We start from the raw sequence: 25,940 nt of genomic DNA, 5'->3' as shown, positions 1-25,940 counted from the left end.
TAAAGAGAGTGTGTTTTTTTACACCCTTTTAAATTTGCCGGGAGCATTTTTTCTGCTGTGATCATGCTTCCCAGCAAAAGGGTGTAAGTACACTTGCGACCTTTTGCAAGTTACATGACGCATTAGTGATTGGTAAAATGACCGGAATGTTCAAAGTGCAGTTGTTCATCATCAGGGAATTTGAATACTGAATAGATAGCACTTATGAGTCAACAGCCCTCTTGTTGCTGTTTACCTTTGTCATTTTTTGAAGGAGTTGTGCAAACATTGCCCAGTGGAGGTTTATTTACCCGCATACATACACAAGCAATGTGTTTTACAACACAGACGAGCATCATCTTTATCAGCAATGGAAAAATCTCCGTAGATCTCAAATTATCGCATTGCTGCATAAGCTGCCTGTGACTTAGGTTTTGAAACCAAGACAAACTCTGGACATATAAATAATTTGAATTTATCCTTATTACAACAAATGCTATTTCTGTCACCGGTTGCCACCAAATAACTTTCCAAAATGCCAGAGGTCCGATTTGCATTTCGCAAGTGATCGTTTCATGAGTGATTAGAAGAAAGTGTAGTTTTGCTGGAATTTGTCATCGGAATTTGGTGAGATTTAGTGAGATGGAAATTTGGGTAAGGCTTTTTACAACAGTATTCCAAAAGAGACCTTTTCCTTTTTTTTCTTTCTCTCTCTTTTATTGTACTCAAACATTGTTTAAGGTGCACAGTAGAAAACAAAAAAATAAAAAATGTACTTTCAAAATGTATATACAATTACCTTGAATAACACCTTGATTAAGTTTACCTGTAGGCTTTTGTTCATATGTTCTGTCCAGGTATTCCATTTTCTCCCACATAAATGTATGTGCAGTTTTCCAGGCTCAATTTCAACTATAAACCTATGTATACACCTTAAAAATCTGCATATGTGACTGAGGAGGACCCCACCACAATGAAGGCTCATTTTGTGTACACTAATACCCCTTTCCTTCAGTCCTTCCTAGACTTTCCAAAAGCTGTTTGCATTTGTCTCATTAGTGCATCTAATGGCACGGCCAAATTGCATCATGCCTCTATTCATGGCTATCATTTCTCATGCCCTTAATACTGTGTACATGTACTTCTAGACATGATACTTAGTAGTTGTTTGGAAACTGAGATATGGTGAGATATGACTCGGAAAGCCGCACGGTTACAGCTACCAGAATTAATCACCTTAATCATTACAAAGTGCTGTTGGTCGAGGAGTCTGTAAATATTTTCAGCATCGTATTCGTTTTTACAATGAATAGTTATTCACAGCTGATTGAAATGTACTGCAGTTATCCTTCTCCGATGTAGATTTGATAAGCTCTGTATTCTCTGCGGTTTCTGAAGTCTTGCACAAAAAAGCAAGTAAAGATTGTCGAGACAGAAAAAAATAACAAATTTTTGACCTCTTATCTTGCACACTTGTAGAAAATCTAGCAGTTTGTTTTGTGGCAAAAACCACTGAAAGGGGAGGTCAAAATGATAGGATTTTGGCCTAAATCCCTGGTCAAAAGTCGTTTCATTTTACAAGTAATTCAGATAGCAGAAAAGCTGAAGGCAAAACAAAACAAAAACAAAAAAACAGCAAGAATAAGTGGCATGGCCATGTGGCCTGTCAATGAATGATAAATTGAATTTGCCGATGGTAACTCCTTTTTACCATTTGGACGTGTGCAATCATTTCATATTAAAATCCTCCCTGTTAGACTAGCGTTATGATTATCTCAAATAACCTTAGAAATGGCAAAACTTATTAAAAAAAAAAGAAAAAAATCATAATATTTTGATTCTTTTCCTTACAGACGCTATTCACAAAATGTGACTTACTGCACAGTACGTTGACAGCTCAGATGCTACATTCTGCACGGTGAACTAAACAGGCCATAAACTACCTTGTTTAAAAACCACAGAATTCAACACCAATTTATGTTTTACACACCGCAGGTATTTCCTGTTTGATATAGATAATATATATACTTGTAAACAGTTCGCCATTGATGTAGCGTAGTTTGAAATTGTTCGGAAGAACCCAAGAAATATCAGTACAAGATGGGCAGAACTTGGAACCAGTTCCTGCTACTGTTCTGGAAGAACTGGACTCTTCAGTCACGCAAGGTCATCCTGACTATCTTCGAGATCCTGATCCCATTGATCTTTGCCGCTCTTTTGCTCATCATACGCTCGTACGTGGAATTCACGCAATACGAGTCCCCGATTGTGTACGGCTCCTTTAGCGTGGACTCTCTTCCCTCGACGCTTCTGCCACCGAATGTGACAAACTCCACCCTGCCGCCATACTATTGGAAGATCGCCTATGCGCCTAGAGGAAAAGCGGCTGATGATATCATGGACAAGGTCGTTGAGAGCTTGACAAATGATTTTCCCACATTACGACCTGTGCAATTAGAGAAAGGTAAGTAAGACTTGATAAGTTTTGGGCCTTTGTTTTTTAGAAACAAAACTCTTTGACTCCTCATCCCTTTTGCAAAAAGTAGTTTTCATCAGCACAAACGAGTTTTAGTTATCTTCATCTCAAATATTTCATTTTCTTTAACCAGTTAACGTCATATTTTCTTACCTGAAAAACTGCTAGGGTCGTTTTTTTCCCCGTAAATTCTTCAACCTTGCAATTGCACTTTGACCCAACCAAGCACGGCACATTAATATGTTAACCGCAGAAATGAAAAAACGAATTCTAAAACGAGTGTACACGTCCTTCGTGGAACAAATAAGGAAAATTATGTGTGTTTACACGTCATCCAGTGTCAAGTTGTTAAAGTAATGATCACCCATCCATTGCTATACATGTTGGTATCTGACGCAACTGTGTGAAATTCCAAGGTAGCTTTGATTACATAAAATGGTCCGAGTTGTTGAGTAAATTTTCAAGATTTTTTTTGATAATGTAAAAATTAACAAATTTCTTCCTCTCTTCTGCCCAGCAATCGGCTTTGACACTGAAGAGGACCTTCTTGCAGTCATGAAGCTCGCCTCCTCCGAGAACATCCTCGGCGGCATCATCTTCAAGAGCGGTTTCCCTGACAACGGTGAGGGCATCCCGGCCAACTTGACCTACAGCATCCGCATGAGGAACTCGATGAGGAACATGGAGAAGCAGAGTAGCTTCATGACCCAGTGGCAGACACAGTCACTGTTCCCGTTCTACCAGCTGCCGGGGCCCAGGAACAAAGATGACATGTATGGTGGAGTACCAGGCAAGTCTGAGTCTTGAAAAGCTCTATCAGAGGCCGATGTTGCAGAACCAAGCACAGTGACTTATCAAGCCCTAAAAATGCCTTCGTAGTAAAAGTTGGTCACCGGTTAAACTGCCATGCAATATACTTTTTTGAGACTTGCTCCTAGCTGATTATTGGCTAGCACCAAAAATTCCTAAGTAGAATTTTCTGTCTAGCTGTATAAAATTGACACAGATGGTCAGTTTTGATAACAGGATCCAAATGACGTATTTTGGTAGTGATAGCATTGTGGTTAGCCCCTTATGTGAAAAAAGCATTACCGCTTGTGCTCAGCACTCAAGCACAAATCTTATTGTTAGCAATATTCTTTTGACAGTAAGCAGATCCTTGAAGTTGGTCCCTGAGGTATTCAAAGCTCAAATTTAAAAAGTCTGACCTGGTAATCATAACAGATTGAATGGAAGAATAAGTGAGATGTGGATTGGCAGAGCAGAAAGGTGCTCCTTGCATGTGAGTAGCGAGAACAAAAAGAAGCTGATTCCACATGGAAAAGAGAGAGTATAAAGTTAGTCGCTTAAAGGAGCACTGCAGGCTTAGAGTTGTGTGTCATCAACAGGTTACTACCGCGAGGGATTCTTAGCACTGCAGTATGCCGTAGACATGGCCATACTTCGAGCCAACGGAGTGACCCCTAACCATGTGACCCTGATGCAACGCTACCCCTACCCTCCGTACTTCGATGACACTTACGTGGCTGTGCTGCAGACCACCTTGCCTGACCTGATCATGGTCAGCCTGGTGCTGGTGGCCCTGGGCATTGCCAAGAATGTGGCCTATGAAAAGGAGAAACGACTGAAGGTAAGGTCAATTTGTGGAAAAGTGGTCCATGTTGTAGTCAAGGCTGATACAAAACCAGTCACAAAGCCAGTCACAAGACCAGACCAATAGTGAGGCACAAAACCATTCATAAGACTAGTTCCAAGACCACTCATAGGGCCAGTCACAAGACCAGACACAAGACCAGACACATGACCAGTCACAAGACCGATCATGAGACCATTCAAAAGACCATTCATTAGACCAGTCACAAGACCAGACAAGACCACTGTCAAGTAACAGGGTGGACCGTAACAGGAATGCTTTTGTTGCAGTTCATCACATAGCTTGTGATGTGAATTCAGACTGAAGATGTGGTGTCGGTCTTATGAGATCTTGTGGAAGTCTTAAAGGGTCTCGACTTCAACACAACCATTGGTCGAATTTTCCTGATGAACTATGATACAAAATATATCCTGGGTAACAGGCAACATTGATCAGTGCTTTAACTTGGCCATAATTTTTCTATGACATTGGGCTATGGGCTTTGCTTCTCTTGAGGCAAATGATCAGTGGCACTCAGTACCAGTGTGGTATTTGAGTCCTTTGCAAGTCCCTGTAAGTCCATCACAAGTTATCCAGTCTTTAGCCAATTCACAAGCTAATCAAGTGAGCTGTGACAAAAGCATTCTGTTGTCATTGTGATGGGACTTGTGACTGGCCTTGTGAAGGGACTTCTGACTTGTCTTGTGAAGGGACTTGTGACTGGCTTTGTGAAGGGCTTGTGAAGATACTTGTGACTGGCCGTGTGAAGGGACTTGTGACGGGATTTGTGAATGGACTTGTGACGGGTCCTGTAAAGGGACTTGTGACGGGACTTGTGACTGGTCTTGTGACGGGTCCTGTGAAGGGACTTGTGAAGGGTCTTATGAAGGGTCCTAGGAAGGGACTCGTGACTGGCCTTGTGAAGGGACTCGTGACTACACTTGTGAAGGGTCCTGTAAAGGGATTTGTGAAGGGACTTGTGACTGGCCTTGTGAAGGGACTTGTGACTGCACTTGTGAAGGGTCCTGTAAAGGGATTTGTGAAGGGACTTGTGACTGGATATGTGAAGGGACTTGTGACTGGACTTGTGAAGGGTCCTGGGAAGGGATTTGTGAAGGGTCCTGGGAAGGGACTTGTGACTGGCCTTGCGAAAGGACTTGTGATGGATAGCCCTGATTCAAGTTGGGATCTTCTGTGGCATTGTCTGCCTTTATGCTTTGGATATGGAGGCCGCACGTCGTTATTGGCTTCGGGGCCCTCTTATTACTGTGAGTTCAGAAATCCCGACTTGATGAACCTGCCAGCTGTTTGTACGCAGCAAATCAGCTCATGTACCAAAAAAGGTAGCAGCCAATCAAATTGCTGGGCTTGTTTTTACATTGTTCATACCTATATTATAATGAACAAGTCTACAAGTCTGACTACTTTCATTGGTGGAAATCCCATATACATTATGCAAGATCATGTCATTCATATGCAATTATGAATAACTACATACCACCGACTGGGGGTCTGATTGGCTTATCCGCCAAGTCAGACTTACTGACTGGTGACACACACAATCTTTGACGATGACGCCAGATATCACAAAAAAGTTATCAAGAGAGGGTGCCTTCTAAGAAGTTATGTTGGCGGCCAAGCGCGACGACCGTGTACTGTACATTATGTGAAGGGATGGCTGGTGCTGTCTGGGGAAGGTAAGTCCGACTTGATTCAAGTCTACACTGCTGAGTACAACAGATCACTCGTCATGCGTAACGTAAGAACAGCGCCTGATGCTTTGCAATTTGGTTCCCTCTCCAGGAAGCCATGAAGATGATGGGCCTGGCCAACTGGGTGCACTGGCTGGCCTGGTTTGTCAAATACTTCATCTACCTCACTATCACCATCTCGCTCATGACGCTGATGTTTTGCGTCAAGGTCGGCAACCTCCACGCTGCGGTGGTGACCCACAGTGACCCCTCGGTCATCTTCGTCTTCCTGATGCTCTACGCAATGGTCAGCATCATGTATAGCTTTGCAGCCAGTGCTCTGTTCTCCAAAGGTATTTTGAATAGACGGAACGTCGTACCTTCTGGAAACTGATTCGTTCTTGGCACAAAAGGCAACACGAACATGAAATGTTCTCTTTTGCGAAATTTGGCTGAGGAAGCACAGATGTTGCAAAGCATTGTGGGAACGCACATTCAGCGTTACACAATAAAGGTTTAGTTGACCAATGCAAAATCAGAACAAAATCTTTCCACACCAATGAGGCCCGTCATTGCATTGTTGATCTCCAGCGTCTTTGGCATAAAAATCACTCAGAATATTTCTGTTCTGTCCTGGATGGGATGCCACTCCCTCACAGGTTACTCCTTAGGTAATGCCGGTACCCATTTAAAGTCTGTAATAAAGGGAGGCAAGTTAGGGTAAAGTGGCTTGCTCAAGACTACCAGCCCATTATTCATTGTGATGTTTGTAATTGTGCAAATTACCTCAAGTTTAAGAACGCATGTGGCATGCAGAGGCCCTTCTAGTGAGTTTCTACCACATTGACTGTGTTTCCTCTATTTGGTCTACAGGTTTGTTATATCTCAAAGTCAAGTAATTTTATATTTACCTTTATATTTATATTTGTCCGCTCTTCTGGCCAGCTAACTCTGCAGCTGTTGCGGCCGGCGTGTCATGGTTTATCACCTACATGCCTTACTACTTCATCATGCTGTTCTACCAGAGGATGACGCTGCCAGGCAAGATAGCCTCCTGCCTGCTGTCCAACACTGCCATGGGGCTGGGAACGCAGCTCATCGCAATCTTTGAAGGCACAGGTATGCTGGATCCTGGACGCTCTCTGGTTCGTGTCTGAATTGACCGGCTGTGGCTTGGTGCATTGTGCTAGTCTGTGGGGAATGGTTGAAGCTGCTTGCCTAGTGGCTTCCATTGGGTTATAAGTTATTTGCAGTCAAAGCCACAACTATTTCACTGGGCCTTACTGTGAATAAAACGAATGGGTGTCTCCACTGGTCTGCTAATAAATGTGTTAGTCATATGTGTATTTATGGTTTAGTGCTTTGATTCTGTGAGGCATGCATCATGTATCAAAAACTAAACCACTTTTGCCTGATGTGAAACTATTAAATAGGAAATGGTTGATTCTACCATCATCCAGCATAGGTTCAGTAATCTATAGAGGGTTTGCATGGCTGCCATCTTGCACCAGTGCTTTTGTTCCACAGGGTATGCACAAAGGAGCTTTCCCTGCGGAACAAAAGAACCACCCTGCATGATGGCTACCAAGCAAACCTCTATTCCATGTTAAAGAGAAAAGTTTTTTTCATCTTGAAACTGCAATCTTATTGGTGCTTTCTGCTTTCTTTGGAAAGATTTCAAATTAACTAGCTTTTAAGATGTATCTTTTTTATTTGTGTTACATTTTCACCTTGCAAACAATGGTGCATGTATGACCCATTCAATAAATTAAACAGAATCCTTCGCAATATATTCAATTGGAACCTCCAACATTTTTCACCCTCATATTGTCAGTTTTCCGCAAAGATGGCAAACTGAGTGATACATCAAACAATGAGCTCAAGTGCTCTTTCTAATGCAGAATAACAGGAAATGGCCTCCAAATTCATTTTGTGAAATCTAGTTGTGCATTATTAGAAGTCCCGCGTCAACAATTTTTTTCTCAAAAGGGGAAGGCGTCCAGTGGAGTAATGTCCACAGACCAGTGTCGGTGGACGATGACTTCACAGTGCTACACGTTATGCTGATGATGGTAGCGGATATTATAATCTATGGCATCTTCACGTGGTATGTGGAAGCTGTGTTTCCGGGAGAGTACGGCGTTCCGCAAGGATGGAACTTCTTCTTAAAGGTAATTTGAGGAATTGTATTGGCTACTACCAATTATTTACAGCGCAATCAAAAGGAGCATGTTTTTATATCGACAGGTCTTTCAAGAGTAAGGCACCTGACTCTGCACCTGCTAGAACACGTTCATTGCTTGTGGGTTGGCGTACGGCCACGCTAATAGGGCTGACTTTATACACACATATTTATGAATGACCTACAACATGCCTCATTTTGAGCGTGCCCTGTTGAAATACCAAACTTGTTTTCATTGAGATATACCAGCTGAAGCAGTGTGCGTACTTGGTGGGAAAATGAAACGTCGGCTTGTGACTTTGTGTTTTCAGATTAAATATTCCTGGAAATTTGGAAAATTGCAAAAGTTCAATTTTGCAAAAGTTCAATGTATTCCAACAAATGCACAAAAAATGTTCTGCGGCGTCAAATTCACTTAGTTTCCACGTTTGCCTGAAATTTGAACCAGCCTGAAGCGTGTTCTTGTGCCAGTCGCCCAGCCAACACAATCAGCCCAGCATATCAATGTCTACCCAATAGCACAATCATTCGACCTTTTCCTTTAGCCGTCCTATTGGTGCGGGACACCCGTCGTCACAGAGGCAATCAACACCGACAGTTTTCCGATGGAGGTCCGGTCAGCCAATGAAGGGTTTTTTGAGGAGGAACCGTCAGGCATGCAAGCCGGGTTGCAAATTAGAAACCTGACCAAGGTATGACATGCACAGATCCTCTGAGCATTCCACGGGAAAAATATGTTAAATACATTGCCAAATGTTCAAACCAAAAATAAGAAAAATTCAGATGATTAAATAAATATCTCCAATCAGACAACCATTTAGGTCATACAGATATTTGACCACCTCAGGCCCCACCCCTTCAAACTTGAAATTTAGACAACTCTGAGGAAATCCAATTACCATGGTGACACGTCACTCAGATATGTGTTGCATAGATTCTCAACTTGAGACATACATGTGTTTCGGCCCCCCAGAAAGTTTGCTCCTTTTGGGTAGCCATGGCCCCCTGGATCTTGCCAGTGAATCAAAAACAAACAATCTCACATTGTACAAACATAAAAAATATCACCATAGAATTTCTCTACAGATATTCTCCAAGAACAAAGCGGCTGTCAACGGCATCTCCCTGAACATGTACAAGGGCCAGATCACGGTCCTGCTGGGCCACAACGGGGCGGGCAAGACCACCACCATGTCCATGCTGACCGGCTTCATCCCGCCCTCGGCAGGCACTGCCTTCCTCAATGGCTGCAGCATCAGGGGTAACTTGGAAGGTGTCCGGTCTAGCCTTGGACTCTGCCCACAGCATGATGTCTTATTTGACGATCTGACCGTGGAGGAACACCTGTACTTCTTTGGGAAAGTGAGTGATGCATATTAATGAGCTGATACTCTTTGTCTCATTGGCCAGAATTTCACACTTAGCGGCATACATATTTATGTACTCATACTTTAACATCATTGGCCTAAAATATACATATCTACTGTATGAGTTTATTATACTTTATTATCATTGGTCAAAATTATGTATGCACATGTATTAGCTGAAATACTTTCATGTTGGGGGGAATGCATTTGCATGCATATTTTATTATTGGCCAAAATTTCACATGTTGGACATTGTCTGTATGAAAAATTGTAGGCAATGTACATTGCTCTCAAGCGGTTCCCAACTGAGTTTTGCTCTGCAAGTAAAGTTTCCTAGCAAATCATTTCTGCTTAGAAGCTTTATGAAATGTGGGTCCATATTGTCTAATGAAGCCAAAATACTGGTTTAAGTTTCAATCAAACTTACGTATATTGTACTATACTCAAGCGTCACTTCCCTGTTTACCAAATATTAGACTCCAGTGAAACAGAAATAATAAAATACTCTTCTTTGAATAAAATGCGTTCATTAATGTTGGACATGTCAAGACAGGGATACTTGTGTTTTGTCCCCGATAGAGACTCTCAGCAAAGTTATGAGAAGTTAAATGGTTTTATTTGTGTACCATTGTGAAAATTTCTCCTTGATATTGAAAAACTTTTCAGACAATGCCAGATCTCTTTTATTTTCATTTTTTTAATGCAGCTATGTATTTGTCCAATTTTCTTCAATGTACTCTTGCATATTAACATGTCTGAATTTGTTTACTGTTGAGTTATTCAACTGTTTAGTATAGCTTTAAAACTAATGACATTTTTATAATTACACTGTACTTTTGATTCAAGCTGAAAGGTCTGACATCCTCCGAAGTCAAGAAAGAATCAGATCACTACATTGAGGCAACCGGCCTGCAAGACAAGAGGAAACAGTACGCCAAATCGCTGTCTGGAGGAATGAGGCGCAAACTGTCGGTTGCCATTGCTCTGATCGCAGACTCCAAGGTAGGATGTTTTTAATGAGCTTACAACCGACCTTTCTAGGGCTGCATCCGAATCCGTTGTTTATAGCTGGGTCTAGGTCTTTACTCCTTCAGAAATACGCGGAGACTCACAGACAATAGACCAAGCCGTAGCTCTTGAAGCCCGTTTCGGACATGGCCTAGATTTGGTGTTGTTTGAAAGTGGTTCAAAGGTGGATGCATCATGGGATCTGTTTCAATAAAGAATAAGGGGCAAGCCATACAAGGTAGGCTCATAGTCATGGGCCCAATTTCTCGGCTCTACTAAGCACATGATTATATGCTAATGGAGGCTCTGGGTATTTCATTGAGACCATAAGCAGTCAGCTTGGTATAAAGCATGCTCACCACAGGGAAAACATTTGCTTAACATAGTGACAAAACAATTTAATCTCTTTAAAGCAGGCGACCGTAACCACAACCAGGCTATGAACCACAATGAAATAGTGCTCAAGAGTAGCAAATTTGTCTGCTTTTGTAAGCACAACTTTTCTGCTAACTGCTAAGCAGCTCCATGAAATTGAACTCTGGTGCATCACCAGTGAGGGGGTATTGAAGACGGCAAGGTCCAGACTTATAGTTTGTTGCATTCTGTTGCATTTTACTAAAGCTTTCATTGCAACCATCATGGTTTTTGTTGCATTTGGAGAACGTGCTGTGAGAAAACATGCAGAAGGTCAAAGGTCAGTGGATAAAAAAAACTGGTCAGTGGTTGAACTATAGTTGGTGGGATGTAGAAAATTCACTGTTTCTCCCAAAGGTGGTGATGCTGGACGAGCCGACATCCGGCATGGACCCAGATGCCCGTCGATCAACCTGGGACCTGCTGGAGACCCACAAGGCTGACCGGACTATCCTGCTGACCACCCACCACATGGACGAGGCTGATCTGCTGGGTGACCGCATCGCCATCATGGACCACGGGGAGCTGCAATGCTGTGGCACATCGCTCTTCCTCAAGAAGAAATATGGTGAGGACAGTGTATTCGCTTAGTGACTATTTAGGAGTGCAGAGGTGAGAATAATCTCCAGAGGTGACATATGGAATGTTCTATTCCATAAGATAGAAATGGAACAGTCCATTTGTCTGTGAATGAAATGCAGTGTCAGAGGTCTCAAGGCCAATTTTTGAAAGCCTTGGCCTCACTACGTAATGACTTGGTCTTGGCCTTGGCTGAGTCACCCTCTAGACTCAAAGAATCAGTTGAGGCCAGTTCGAGGCAGACCCGTTTTGAGTGAGTGTTCTCAGCTTTTACTTCCCCCCCCCAAATTTATAATTTTACCGTAATGTGGATATGCTGTGGACATGGATCATTTTTGTGTACAAACACGTGGTACAGTACTGTAACAAACGCCTCCGGTGCCTGAGGACTCCGCCGGAGCATGCACCGCCGGAGCCCTCTATTGACTGTGAATCACGAACTCTGTGAACTCTATTGTGTTTTGGGGTCGCGCTGTGGCTCCGGAAACACGCCTGTAATTGGACACCTATTTTGCGGTTGCGGCCGGGTGCAGAACAATAAGGATTGGCGCGCCCGGGAAAAATCAATTGGGCCACTGCCAAAATCTAGGGAATGTAATTGTGCTGATGACGAATGTACTGTACATATAGGGTAGTCTGGAAAAAGTCGTGAAGAAGGAAGGCCGAATAAATGTGTTGTGTTCTGTGAAGAAAAACCCACGAAGGTCTACGCTACAGTACCTTGACTCCCTAATGACGCGATGCAGCTAAATAAATTTTTATCCCCAGGAACCATACTTGTTTTCATTGATTGTTGCACGAAAAGGATAGCTTTTGTGTTGGTGAATTAGGCTACATTTATTCATTGAAAGCTCATCGTGATTTTCCGAACTGTCCAGCATTGGGCATGCATGTACAATAGCCGGTCAACATTTGCATGTGATCGCTTCGCATGTGCCATCGTGCATGGTGTGGGGTGGACATGTCGTGTCGACAAGGACTGCCTTTTTATATGCCATGTATTCATGGTTAGCATAAAGTGCCATTTTTAGTGGTTTTCAAGAGAAATTACTTGTTTCATAATTTTTGGAAGCACTCCCGACTTTTTTCTTTCATTTCTTTTTTATTGAAATGTGGTTACATTCACTCAAAATTTAAGCCTTGCTTTCTCGCGATCTTGTTTTTATAATTGAAAATTTTGAGAAATCATTTTGTGAGGAATTGTATGTACTGAGAGCAATTAAAATATTTTATATTTTCCTCTTTTGTAATGGTGGGGAGACTCGGTACTCTCACTTTGTTTGAAAGAAATATAAAAACTGAGCTTTGCAACACCTGCCAACAAGAGGTCATTATGCCCATTCGATTTTGTTTACCAGGTTATTTACAATATTAAACCGAAAATAACTAATCAGTGAAACACAATACTTGGTTATTTTTCTCAGACAAAAATAAGAAGGGATATTGTGTCACGTACAACAGTTTTTTGTGAATCGTGTGTGCCTGCCAACAGTGCCAAAAGTATTTTAGAGAAAAGTTACCTGTGATGTAGATGATCATGTTATACTGGTACATGTATGTGTGTAGTAACTGGCCTTGGCCTCGCAAACTATGACTTCGGCCTTGGCCTCCAATGGCTGTGATCCGGTCTTGGCCTTGGCCTCAAAGGTTGTGGACTTGACTCCAACATTGATAAAGTGATTCTTCCCATTGCCCGCAAGTGAAGTATTTAAAAGTTTTATGCAGCACCTGAATAACTTTCATAAGTTGCAAGATTTATGATATTTCATGGCAGAAATTTTTGCCTTTTCTATTGATGTGCATCACAAGCTACATGTGATTACGTAATGATGCAGGTATTTTCTAGCAATCAGGAATCTCTTTGAGATGACTGTAAAAACTTCTGTTGGATTTTGATAACGAGTGATTTTTTTTCTCTTTTTGTGTCCAAGGTGTTGGTTATCACATGGTCATGGTCAAATCTCCGCAATGTGATGTCGCAAAGGTCTCCAACCTGATTCATTCCTACATCCCGAGTGCCGCACTGGAGAGCGACGTCGGAGCAGAGCTGTCTTTCATCCTGCCCAATGAGGCTTCAGACAAATTCGAAGGTCTTTTCACCGAGTTGGAAGAGAGCAAAGACCAGTTGGGTATCAGCAGTTACGGCGCATCGCTCACTACGTTGGAAGAAGTTTTCATCAAGTGAGAAACATTTTCATCTTTCGACAAAAAAAATTAGCTGTCCGCATACCGGTAACTCTGCTGCAGAATTATTGAGAATATTAAAATCTGTGCATTCATACAGAATATTGAAAAACAAAAAATTGTTTCGCAGATAATCTGTTTTTTTTATAAAATATCTTCATGGTGTGCTTTTTAGTAATATTTGTGTGTTGTATGTTGAAAGACACCATTTACTGGAATGACACCACACTCATGCCGGAATTCTCAAACATGAGGTGCTCCTTCATGTTTTCTGTTTTGGTCAGTCAATCACTGCGTGTTGGGTAAAGAGGCATTTAACGTGTGAACATGGGTGTGCAGGTGTGCCACACATAGTGTGGACCTCTGCACAAAACAAGTCCACATAATGTAGGGTGCGGTGGCGTAGTGTGGACTCGCACACGTCCACACAATGTTCCCCCCTCTCTGAAAAACAGTTTCAGAGTTTGAAGAGGAACAGTCCAGGGAATCACCATCAAAAATCCAACTCGAAGGAGTTATTCTAGTTAGAGAAAAATGAGCGTTTTTCTCAAGTTTCCTTAACCACAGGAGAACCAAGGAAAGTCCTCATTTTGCATTTAAAACAGGTTTGTGTGTATCGATGGGTGTCACAAAGGGGGGTGGGTACCCCTTAGGTATCTTTATCCCCCTCCCTGTGCCCAGGCCCCCCCCACTTAAAATCTTGCAATAAGCAAACCTTTAAATACAAGCCATAGATTCTATGCTGACGGGGTTTCCTTGAATAAAATGTGCCTTCCCCCCCAAATTTTACCTCAGTATAACAGAAGCAACACCAGTGTGTGGTGCCACCCAATCGCTAGCATGGGGCTACCACAGGACTGGCATTTAATTCTGGCAAAACTCATATTCAATTACTTTTGAGGGTTGGCGAGAACTCGGACAGCACCCTCAGAGACAGACTACACCAAGCACCAGAGACGGACAACCACCACCAGGAAACCAGCACTCTGCTGCCGTTGAAAGCACCGAATGGCCTGGTCCCCAACGGTAAAGTGCACTCCAATGGCACGGTGCCACCGAGCCCTAGCTCACCCAAACGGCCCCGTTATGGCTCCATGGACAACTTGAACGTACATCAAGGATCTCTGCTTGGGGACTCTACACTCGTTGACATGTCCAGAGGCAGCAGCAGTGACGGCAACTTAAGTATGTGCATAGTATGCTTAATATATGGGGAATTCCAGAAATTTGGGGTCCATAAGTGTGACATTTTTGTGTCCCTGTTACTCCTGACCTTTGTTATTTGACATGGAAATATCACTGAAATTGATTTTCAAATTATTGCTATTTGTTTGGCAGGTAATTTGCATTAATTTATCACTCTTGGGAATTAGAAAATGTGTTCTGAACTTACAAAATCATATGTCAGATGTGAGAGGGACACAAAAAAATGGATCCCTAATTTCTGGAATTACCCATGTGTATTTCAGCATCCAAGTCCGTCATTCAGAGCTAGGTCTGGGTCTTCGCTCCATTGGAAATACACAGAGATGTGCTAACAATACATGCAACCATAGCTCTCGAAGCCTGGTTTCGACGCGGCCTTGTCTCAGGCCGTAGCTAGGAGTTTGTTTGGTAGTAGGAAAATAGTCCCTTTTTGGGGGGATTCCATTTAATTGTTTTGACTTTTCCAGTGTTGCTTTCATCAGCGTCTGTGTTTTTGCTCGTTGCTGAAAAAAAAATCTTTCCCTCATTCAACCCATTTTCCCCATCCTGATGTAGTTTCATCAGTGTTCCAATTTGCTTCACAAGCTACTCAATTTTGCTTCTTTAGCACTACAATTTGGCTTTTAGAACCTCCATCCCATCCCAATCTACAACTCCGCACCCCAGCTAAGCTATCTGCTTGTGTGCCATGTCTGTGTGATATGTCTCACCATAAATAACCTGTGTCATAAAAGTATCCAAGCCGCTTGTAGTATACTGTGTGTATACTCCATAGTCATTGTGACAGCACCCTCTGGTCTTTGGAATAAAAGAAGTTGGGAAATTCCAGTAACGGGTCATGTCTCTGGTGTGACAGTTCTTGTACTTAGATACATAACACCACTTTGATGAGAACACGAGGTATTCTAACTGAGGCTGAACTTACAAATAGATGTTCCAAATTTACAGACAAATCCATGCCTTTGTCTTCTGAAGCCTTGCTGTAAGTTTGAGCTTCAGGTCCAATGCTTTCTGGTTGCATGCCCTATGGCTGACTGCCTCTGTTGTGTTTTATTCTTCTGCGTAGGTGACAAGTTTTCCAGCACCAGCAAACTGCCGTTAACCGAACGCCGCAACAAGGGTCTGCAACTCTACGCCCAGCAGTTCTGGGCCATGCTGGTCAAGCATGTCTTGCACAGCATGCGCAACTTCATCCTAGCAGCCGTGCAGCTAGCCGTTCCGCTCCTGAACACCAGCGTGGCTGTCGTCCTGATTCTCATCGCACCCCAGCTGGAGGCCTCCCCACCCCTTGTCATCAGTGCCAAGCCCTACCAGAACAGCATCGCCCAGTTCTCCAAAGGCCAGAACTTGTCTTACCCCGTGACCGAGAGTCTAGGCAACATGTATACCCGCCACTTCGACGGCACGGCTACTCGAGTCATAGATATCGATGCAATCACACCTCTCCCGCACAGCATGCGGGAGTACCTGGTATCACAAGGCGAGACTTCCATTAGCGCATTCAACTCCAGGAATCTGGTATCGGCGACTTTCGAATATTTTGATAACAGACCAGTCATCATAGGAAACATTTCCTTGGGTAATATCTCTCTCCTCGTTGGAACGGCACTCTACAACAACCAACCCTATCATGCGTCCCCACTTGCCCTCAACGCTATCAACAATGCCTACTTGATGCACTACCTTACTGAGGACCACCGCGTGACGGTGATCAATGAACCCCTGCCCCCGACGGTCCAGGAGCAGTTCGCCCAGGAGTCGGATGCCTTCGGCATGGGGAGCATGATCGCATTTGTCATGATGTTCGGCATGGCATTCCTGGCCTCCTCCTTTGGCGTCTTCCTCATCATGGAGTCGTCCACCAAGGCCAAGCACCTGCAGATCGTCAGCGGGGTGCACGCCACCACCTTCTGGCTTGCCAAACTCCTCTGGGACCTCATCAACTACATGATCCCCTGCTGCTTGATCGGGATCCTCATGCTAGCCTGCCGGGTGGAGTCCTACGCCCTGGAGGGACGCGTCTGGGACCTCTACCTTCTTCTCTTCCTTCACGGTTGGGCCATCATCCCCTTCAGCTACCTCCTCTCCTTCTCCTTCAAGGAGCCCGCCTCAGGCTATGTCCGCATCCTCATCATCAACATCGCTCTGTCCATGGTCATGTACTTCACCTTCGAAGTCCTCTCCATCCCAGAGCTGGGGTTGAAGCACATCGCCGAAATCCTGGACTGGGTGTTCATGCTGATGCCCCTGTACAGCCTTGGTGCTGCTCTGGAGGCATATTACCTCCATTTCTCCCACATTAAGATCTGCCTGTCATTCCCACCGTTCAGCCAACAGTACTGTGACGCACAGGGTAAGATCCCCATCCACATTTTGAACTATCTAACACAACCCTAACAGTCCTGAATCCTTCAATTTCAATATAATTTTACATACACCCTATAATCCTTCTCAGAGATGCAAGTTGCAACATGTGTACAAATCTGTATATCTCGTGACATCAAGACAGAGCCAACCAAACTTCCAATTGTTAAATTATATTAGAAAGTTCCATCGAAACGTGTTGGTCGATACATCCCCAGAGGTTAAGGAGCAACGAACATGTAATGAGGTTTCTGCGCAGTTTTGGATATTTGTGAAGAATTCAATTCAAACTAAGGGAAGGTAGGGTTTTACCTAGGCAAATATTTTGTGGACACTTAAAATATCTGCTTTGCCCTGCACACTCAGCCTGATGAGTCTCAGGTAAATAGTGGCTTGATCCCACAAACGGGTCCCGAGGTGCTTTTTCCCCAACTAATTTTGCTTCAGTTCACAGCATTAACAGCAATTCTGATAAAAATGGACATTAATTAGGTGGACAGTTTTGAGGATTCCTACTGACTGCCATGGGATTGATTGTTTTCAAGGTTCACAACTCAAAAGTGGCTCTGCTGACTTCCGATTCATTTTACTATTCATGATTGTTTATTTACCCTTTTTTTTTTTACTGACAGGCATTTCTTACGAGTCTGAGTACTTGACGTGGGGTGGGAAGGGGATTGGTCGATACCTGGTCTTCCTTGCCATTGAAGGTCTGGTGTACATGGCCCTGGTGTTTCTTGTAGACTCCAGCCTCTTCAAGAAAGTGGCACCTCCACTCCGTAATGCCTGCTGCCGACGTAAGGCACTGGTCTACAGCGAGACACATAAAGTGACCAAATTGGAGGTACTAGAGCTCTTGTCTTTCATGTCATGTCTGGTCTTGCATGTGGTCTTGAGACAAGTCTTGTGACTGGGTTTTTGTCTGGCCTTGTGTCTGGTCTTGAGACAAGTCTCGTGACTGGGCTTTTGTCTGGCCTTGTGATGGTTTTAACTGCCACACCGCAGTCTGTTTTCCTGACTGCGCGCCTGAGTGCAACAATTTTGGCAATGTCAATTTCAGGATAAACAAAGTGGAGAAGTATACGCCATTTTATGATCCACAGACAAACCACATGTGGCAGTCTTTTATCCAGTCAAAGAGAATATTTAAACTTTCAATCAGTGGTGGAGGAAGTGGCATGTATGTCAAAGATAACTATGACCTCAGTTCTATAAAAAGCCACCACTGCTTGTATATTAATGACATTCCAGATGGTCAGTTTTATTCGTTTTAGGTTTTTGTCATAAGCCATAATCTGTTATTGTTCCACTGTGTTGATGTTTTTGTTTTGTCCAGATTTGACTGTAAATCTTGCCTGCTTTTTTCTTTTTTTAAAAAAACAAACAGGACGATGAAGATGTTGCCATGGAGAAGTCCCGCATCTCAGACACGCCCCTCACCAAGCTCTGCCAGACCGATACCCTGCTCATCAGAAACCTGAAGAAGGTCTACTCCCTGCGGGGAGGCCAGGGGCTGGTGGCCGTCGATGGTATCTCGGTGGGGGTGCCCCTCGGCGAGTGTTTTGGCCTTCTCGGTAAGGAACTCTCAAAAGATCAGAGCTGATAGCAGCAAGCAAGTCATTCGTTAGGAACCCTTGGTTTTCCGTTCGGCCTAGTTCAGGGGAAGCCATTTTTGATTGTGTGCCTAGAATCCCTGGTATTCATTGTAATCTGTTAAATGGGGTGGTGCCAGACTATTTTGGGTTCCATGCCTCAGTTTCATTTTTTTTTAATGTGGGTTGAAATATATATGGATATAATTAGTCACAATTTTAAAATTGTTCATCAACAAAATGGCATCAAATATATGGTGAACTTTTATTTTTCACATTCGTTTGTATTCTCAGGTTTTAAATTTGAGTCATAATTACCTGTGTTTCAGTTCCTATCTCTGTTGATAGTTTTGTTAATTGGCAAAAGACTTTGCCTCATAAAAAATTTCACTTCTTAGATCTTGTACATATCCCTCTAAGAGGACTGCCTAACAAGTACTCTGTTGTGATCCATCAGTCTTTTTCAATTATCTCTGTAATTGTCTTTATATTTTGATCAGGCGTTAACGGAGCAGGGAAGACCACAACTTTTAAAATGTTGACTGGAGATGAGTCAGTAACCTCCGGCACTGCCTTCCTAGATGGATACAGCATCAAATCTGATATCAAACTAGTAAGAAACTGAAAATTTTGTTGTCTGTAGGTTTTTCCCTCCTAGTTTTAAGTTGGTAAAGGGAAATGGGTACGTGGCTGGGTACTGTTGACTATAGGAACATCAGACAATTTGCAGGTTATTTCACGGCTTTTTCCATCCTTTTTCAGTTTTGAATTTTCCTCTAGTTGCTCTAATTTCAGATGATGACAAAATGGTTATCACTCCTGAGGTCACCTTCATTTAAGCAAATATAATGAAAAATTACTACCTAATACAATAAAACAAAACAAAACAAAACATTTACAGCAATGTCTCCAGTGTAGATTTCAAGTTTCAAAGATGGAACACTTTTTGTTGACTTCTCATTGCAGAATCGTCGAGGTTGCAGCCGACAAATTTTGAACAGTTGCCGAAGTTGTAATTTAATGCACACTGTTTGCGACCACTTATTTATTGCAGTGCTAAATACAATCTTTCTAAATGGACTGACTGCTGGAACTGTGACTTTGTTCTAGTCAAATTTCTCAGGCACGTAGAGCTAAGATTAAACCTCAATCAAGTCAGTGTGAAACACATTTCTACATTCCAGCATAACTAGCCTGTTCATTCTTCATCGAATGAAATTGCCTGACTTATAGGGCTGAGATTAAAACTCTATCAAGTCATTGTGAAACGTGGTTTACTTGCATGCATAAGCAGGTTTATTAAGCCTCTGTCTTGAGGTCGGTTCACACTTCAGGTGAATGTGAAGCGAATTTGACATCATGAAACAATTGTTGGTAAATTCACTTAAGCTGAAATGTGTTCAACTTTTGCAAGTTCACAACACGATTATTTGATATGATATCACAAAGTCATGTTTTTGTTGGCTTTCAGACCGAGTATGAACCTGCCTGTAGTTTTTTCCTTGTGTTTTTTTTACCCAGGTTCAACAGAGGATGGGATACTGCCCGCAATTTGACGCCCTCATTGACCAAATGACAGGCAGGGAGACGCTGACCATGTACGGTCGCCTGCGAGGCGTACCTGAGGCTCATATCTCTGGCGAAGTCAACCGACTGCTCAAGATCCTCACCATAGAACCACATGCCGACAAGCTGACCAAGACATACAGGTAAAATGAATCAGATTTTGTTTCTGACCTCGTTTATGATTTTTAAAATCATTTTTAAGAGATCGATGATCACCATTGGATAGGTTTGTAAATGTTGTTTCTTTCACAAAATAGAGCAAAGAATAGAGAAGAAAAGAAGAAAGGGAAGAAACGTGAAGGAAAGGAGATAAAAATCAGCAATTTGCTTGGAAATACTTGGGAACTGGCACCCTGTCACTGTCAATGGTTTGTCAGTTTTCCGATGAGTGTGTTGCCCACTGCCCTTGGAAAGATCTCTGCCTCCTTCCTGGCTATGCCCATTGTACAGACAAGAAAAAGATCTACGGCGTGCAGGCTTACTTGATCACTGACTCATTTCATCTTTGTGCTTTTTCATCTCCGTTTTGATCAGTGGAGGTAACAAGCGCAAGCTCAGCACAGCCATTGCCCTGATGGGCGACCCTCCCATCGTCTTCCTCGACGAGCCGACGACAGGCATGGACCCCGTTGCCCGGAGACTATTATGGGATACCTTGTCACAGATTCGGGCCAGCGGCAAGTGCATCATTCTCACATCACACAGGTAAACAAACTCAAAGACGGATCCAGATCAAAATTCTGTCGGGGTCGGACTTGTTTTCAGTAACGGGAAACAAGTGGAAGTTTTTTCATACATCCTTTTACAGCCTTTCTGAGGGGTGAGGCTACATTTTGTTGACTTTTTTACACACTTGTCCGAGGAAGGGAAATGAAATAGACCGAAAATGTTCTTTCTCTAATTTTTTTGGGAAGATTTTACTCTTTTACCATCTCGTGATTTGGGACAAGCTTTAGGCAGGCAACCTGCTACTATGTGGCCTGGTGTTCTTTTTTGCCATTTAAACTATAATGAAGAGCAGGGGACTAGTTTCCGATTTCCCTAACTTAACTCTGCAAGATCTTTCCTCAAGTTGCATGAAATGGCCACAGCATTATAACCTGGAGAATGCTGATGTGAACATGCATTTGTACTTGGGAAAGCGGAGGGCTCTAGACGCTTTAAGAATTAATCTGCTAATTAAGAAGGTCAAGGCCTGTTCGTTTCACATGGAACTGGATCGAGATCAGTGATCCGCTGTTGGTCCACTGACACCAGATCCAGTGTAATGTATGGCATGAACCAGCATTGGGATCACTGATCAAGATCAAGATCCATGTAAAACACACAGGCCCTAATTGTAAAGCAGGTGTTTTCAAGAAATGCAGTGAAAGAATGCATTAATCAGCATTAATGGTCTGATTGCATTGTAGTATGGAAGAGTGTGAAGCGCTGTGCACCCGGCTGGCCATCATGGTCAACGGTCAGTTCAAATGCTTGGGCAGTGTGCAGCATCTCAAGCATCGGTTCGGCCAGGGCTACACGGTGCTGGCCAAGGCCAAGCATGGGCAGAATCTGAACGGGTTCAAACGGCTCATGGAGGAACAGTTCCCTGGTACGCTCATTCAAATCTATTTTATTTATCACTTCAAAGTCAGGCTTTGTGTGCTGCTCTCTCTGATCGTCCAAAAAATCAAGCTTAAAAATTATCATCAGTGATAGTTTGTCGACTGTCAAGTGAAATATGGGTGGTTTTCCCAAATCTCACCCTCATCCCCATTGCAGTTGCATTTCTACTTTTATGAATCTTGTCTAACTTAAGACTCTTAAACTCAATGCAGAACCGTTTTCTGCCATACATAATATTGCATTGTCAGGTCTGATTCCTTGTGTGTTTTTGTTTGGTTAAAGACCAACTCCAACGGTTTCAAAAGGTTTGAAAATAGACTATGATTGTGTTTAGTGTGTAAATAAATAATATATTCATTGCTTAATCATGTCTGTATTGCGTTTGTATTTTTAAAATTTTGCTGAAACTTTTGAACATTGTCTTTGAGTTTTATGAAAAATTTCCATAATCTGACTGCTGGCGGCGCTGTTGAGAAATTTGTGTGATTAATACCGGAGAAGACATTGAAACTGGTATCCATGGCAGGACTGGTACATATACATGAACATGGAGCTACATGTGCGCGCATCGCATACCATATCTGTGTGCCGGGTTTGCTGTGCCGCATTATCTCTTTTCTGTCGAGATTTTGTGCTCCTTTCTTCATAATTTACAAAAATGCTGAAATCGTGCATCATTGGTGGATGTATGAATTCTGCGAAAGAACCAGGATTGAAATTCTTCGAATTTCCAAAGAATGAGAGCATTCTTCAATTTTTTGCTGTCGTCCGCTGCTATAAGCGTGCTATGCATGCTTAAAGAACACACACTGTGGTATTTCCTCTCCACCGTAATACATCACAAAAATCAATATTTATTAGATGCTAATGAGTCATGATGACACGTCCATTTTTACAGTACCGGACCGGACTCACAGGAAAAATGGGTACAAGAACCTTCTTTTATTAACACAAAAACGTGTATTGCAATATGGGAAAAGTTAGCATCGTTGGAATTGGTCTTTTGAACAGTGGAAAGTGTTGAGCTCAAGATCAAGCAGACTATGGATGTGAAGTTGAGATTTCGAAAGAGGCAAATGAACTGTATGCATGAACATTGGACTTAAAACATAATGATGTCATGCTCACCCACCTCACTGCAATAGGAAAGCAAACGTATAAACAAAGCGTGATGTCATTATGTCATACATTTATTAATGGCACTGCATGGCTCACTCAAACAGGTCCTGTGTGTCAGGGTCATGCTTGTGATTATTGGTGCATGTATGGCATATAGTTCACTCCCACTTTTCATCTTAATGTGCACAAAATTGAATTGTGTTCTGACATATCTGTCTGTTACCTAGTAGCGTTTGTAAATTAATCCATGCATATAGTCAATAGTCAGAGAAGTAATTGTAGTAAGTCCTGAAATAGGAGAAAGGAAGGGACCAAAAAATGTCAGCCGTGATGTGCGATATATTTTAGTAAACCTAAAGTCACGAGTTGTGTGAATTAGTAGTAGCTATACCAATGACCTTGTCCAGCTTGTTTTAAGTAATTTGTGTGTTTACGTCCAAATCATAGATCGTTTAATGACATAGGACGGCCAGTCAGCATATTAGTTGTAGGAGCAATGTAAGCATGAACTGCAGTATATGTTTTGTCACAGCGGTACGTAGCACATGACCTCAACGTAAGTAAAAGTCAAACTCAGTGATATTGCCAGCGCAAACAACACAGCTTGATTGAAACTTATATTCTGGTCGAACTACTGAGCAACTGATTTCAAAATGGTAACAGAACACTCACCAATGGAAGATCACTCCGTGATTTATTTTGTTGTCTCAATTGTTGAATTTGATTTTGCAGGCAGCCAACTGAAGGACGAACACCAGGGTATGGTGCATTACCACATCACCAATGCCCAGCTGACCTGGGCCCAGATCTTTGGCGCCATGGAGAGAGCCAAGTCGCAGTACGACATCGAGGACTATTCGGTCAGCCAGACCACCTTGGAGCAGGTCTTTCTGAACTTTGCCCGGATGCAGAGGGAAGATGTCCTCCATCGGTAGCATTGCTCAATGCCAACAGTCACTTACAATTGTACATACTATGCAATTGGTTATTTTTAATACTGGCAAGTTGCCAGTTTGAATGGTAGTTTGCAACAGAGCATGTGTAAACATTATCAGGCCATCTACATGCATATTCATAGAGGGGAGTTGAAAGGTTAAAAGACTTACTGTTCTCCTGCACTGTACGCAAAGCCAGTGGAAGCCATCATGGCAGTCAGATTCTGTTAGTTCCGCCATACCCCAATGCTCCAGAACATGGGTGTAGTGAGGGGCACTTGCCCTGTGTGGAAAGAGATTGAAAAATAAAAAAGAGGGGGAAAAGTGATTGAAATAAAACGAGATTAAAGGGGATGAAAATCACTACTTTGCTTGAAGAAAACCTCAATATCAACCCCTTTCCACTATGAATGGTTTATCATTTCATAGCTGAGAAGTGCTTTGCTCCGGCTGGAAATTCTGCGCCTCTTCTGGGAAAAACTGGTTTGTTCCCCCCCATGCAAGAAATCCCGGGGACTCCCATGCTCAGAAGTCTCCCACAGTGATAAAACCTAGTTTGTTTTTTGGAAAGAGTTCCATATACAGACAAGACTAATGTTCCTTTAAAATGTTATAACATCCGTCAGAAAGTGATAACGTGACCTAAGAAGTGAATTCCAAAGCATTTGCTTAGAAAACACTCTTTCAGACAAATATCAGGTTTATGCACAGAGCCTCAAGTGTTGCCAGTATATGGAACTCTTTCTGGTTTTCTGGTTTCTGGGCATCACAAGAATTTTTGGAGTGCTGGGTCCCCAGCGTGTAAGTTGAGGGTTAAGCTCTTTGTGGAGTCTCTGACCAGGGCCCAATTTCATGGCGTTACAACAGTTGGCAGAAAATTTGTGCTTACCATAGCAGAAAATTTTGCTTACCATAAGCACTATTTCATTGCAGTATTTTGCATTGGTGGTCTTAAGGTTGTAGGGGCAAGAGATATCCATTGTTTGTCATTATTTTAAGCAAATCTTTCCTCCAAGGTAAGTGTGCCGTTTGCAGTGCTTATTGCTTACTGTCTCAATATAATACGTGGAGGCAGTGTTCGCCAAAAATTGTGTGCCTAGCAGCGCCTTGAAATTGAGCACATGTGAAGATTCTTGCAGTGGAGTTATTTATTGATGCTCTCTGGTGGTTCATGGATTTTTCATGAGGTTTTTTACACCCGGCTTTTTTTGCCCAAAATTCAAATCCTGTTCTTTTAATATTTAAAAATGTCACTAAAATGCATCATGATGGCCCAACCCCAAATCTGCCAATGGCTGAATTGAAGTTCATGTATTTATGAGCACTAAGTATGCATACCATATTCAACTGGTTTTCATGCCGGAGTTTTTTTCTAAAAAGCCCTTCGCACTGCAATGAAAAAAATGGTCAATAGTAAAAGTAGTCATCAGTTACAAGTATATTTTCATTTATTTTTAGTCACAGCCAGTAATAGTTCGTATTGTAACAAAGTTAATTTGGCTTGTCAGTTGTATTGCGCGTTTCACTGACTTCCTTTCACTATGATATACCTAGTATTACAATGCAATGATTTACATACAGGGTAAAATAACGTGAAATGCATTGGACTCATCCAAGCTCCCCAATTGTAACATTTTGTTCAAGTTCAAGTTGATTCTGTGTTTTATGTATGATTGCAATATCTCCACCATTTGTTTCGTTTGTATTCTGTTTGGAATTCTTTTTTGTTTATTTGATAATTTGTTAGTTTATATTAGTTTGATTCTTGATTCTTTCCTTCCTTTTGTTTTTAATTTCTTAACGTTTTGAAATAAATGACCAATTTGATGTTCCTGCCTTGCTGTTTGAATAGTTGCTCCTTCCAAACCCCCCGTCCCCCAGCTCAAAGGTAAAAAATGGGGAAAATAACAAATATAACTAAAGTAATAATGTATGTCATGTAGTGTTTTATCATCATTTCCGCTTGTTGGCAAAAGGAGACATTCAAAAAATTTCCGGCATGACCCCCCTCCCCGGAAAAATTTCTGAATCCACCTC

General features: G+C 42.4%; 1 protein-coding gene across 1 annotated transcript in view; it reads left to right on the top strand.

Annotated features, from left to right (window-relative positions):
- The window catches only part of LOC110979744 (phospholipid-transporting ATPase ABCA3-like), a 28,160-nt gene extending 2,421 nt beyond the window's left edge, over positions 1-25,739 (top strand). Inside the window, exons 2-21 of the mRNA XM_022235795.2 lie at positions 1,833-2,443; positions 2,973-3,245; positions 3,844-4,085; positions 5,892-6,132; positions 6,725-6,898; positions 7,769-7,950; positions 8,507-8,653; positions 9,048-9,323; positions 10,175-10,330; positions 11,108-11,318; positions 13,261-13,510; positions 14,415-14,698; positions 15,786-17,072; positions 17,716-17,927; positions 18,471-18,657; positions 19,176-19,288; positions 20,197-20,384; positions 20,776-20,946; positions 21,654-21,835; positions 23,701-25,739. Of these exons, the coding sequence (XP_022091487.2) occupies positions 2,080-2,443; positions 2,973-3,245; positions 3,844-4,085; positions 5,892-6,132; positions 6,725-6,898; positions 7,769-7,950; positions 8,507-8,653; positions 9,048-9,323; positions 10,175-10,330; positions 11,108-11,318; positions 13,261-13,510; positions 14,415-14,698; positions 15,786-17,072; positions 17,716-17,927; positions 18,471-18,657; positions 19,176-19,288; positions 20,197-20,384; positions 20,776-20,946; positions 21,654-21,835; positions 23,701-23,903 (5,343 nt within the window). The 5' untranslated portion in view covers positions 1,833-2,079 and the 3' untranslated portion in view covers positions 23,904-25,739. The remainder of the gene's footprint in view (positions 1-1,832; positions 2,444-2,972; positions 3,246-3,843; positions 4,086-5,891; positions 6,133-6,724; positions 6,899-7,768; positions 7,951-8,506; positions 8,654-9,047; positions 9,324-10,174; positions 10,331-11,107; positions 11,319-13,260; positions 13,511-14,414; positions 14,699-15,785; positions 17,073-17,715; positions 17,928-18,470; positions 18,658-19,175; positions 19,289-20,196; positions 20,385-20,775; positions 20,947-21,653; positions 21,836-23,700) is intronic.
- The last annotated feature ends 201 nt before the right edge of the window (positions 25,740-25,940 follow it).

This window comes from Acanthaster planci, linkage group LG07 (assembly GCF_054643075.1).
Source record: "Acanthaster planci isolate LZ-2023a linkage group LG07, COTS_SCS, whole genome shotgun sequence".
NCBI classification, from domain to species: domain Eukaryota; kingdom Metazoa; phylum Echinodermata; class Asteroidea; order Valvatida; family Acanthasteridae; genus Acanthaster; species Acanthaster planci.
The sequence above is the reverse complement of the archived record's forward strand: the minus strand, read 5'-3'. Positions and strand labels throughout refer to the sequence as shown.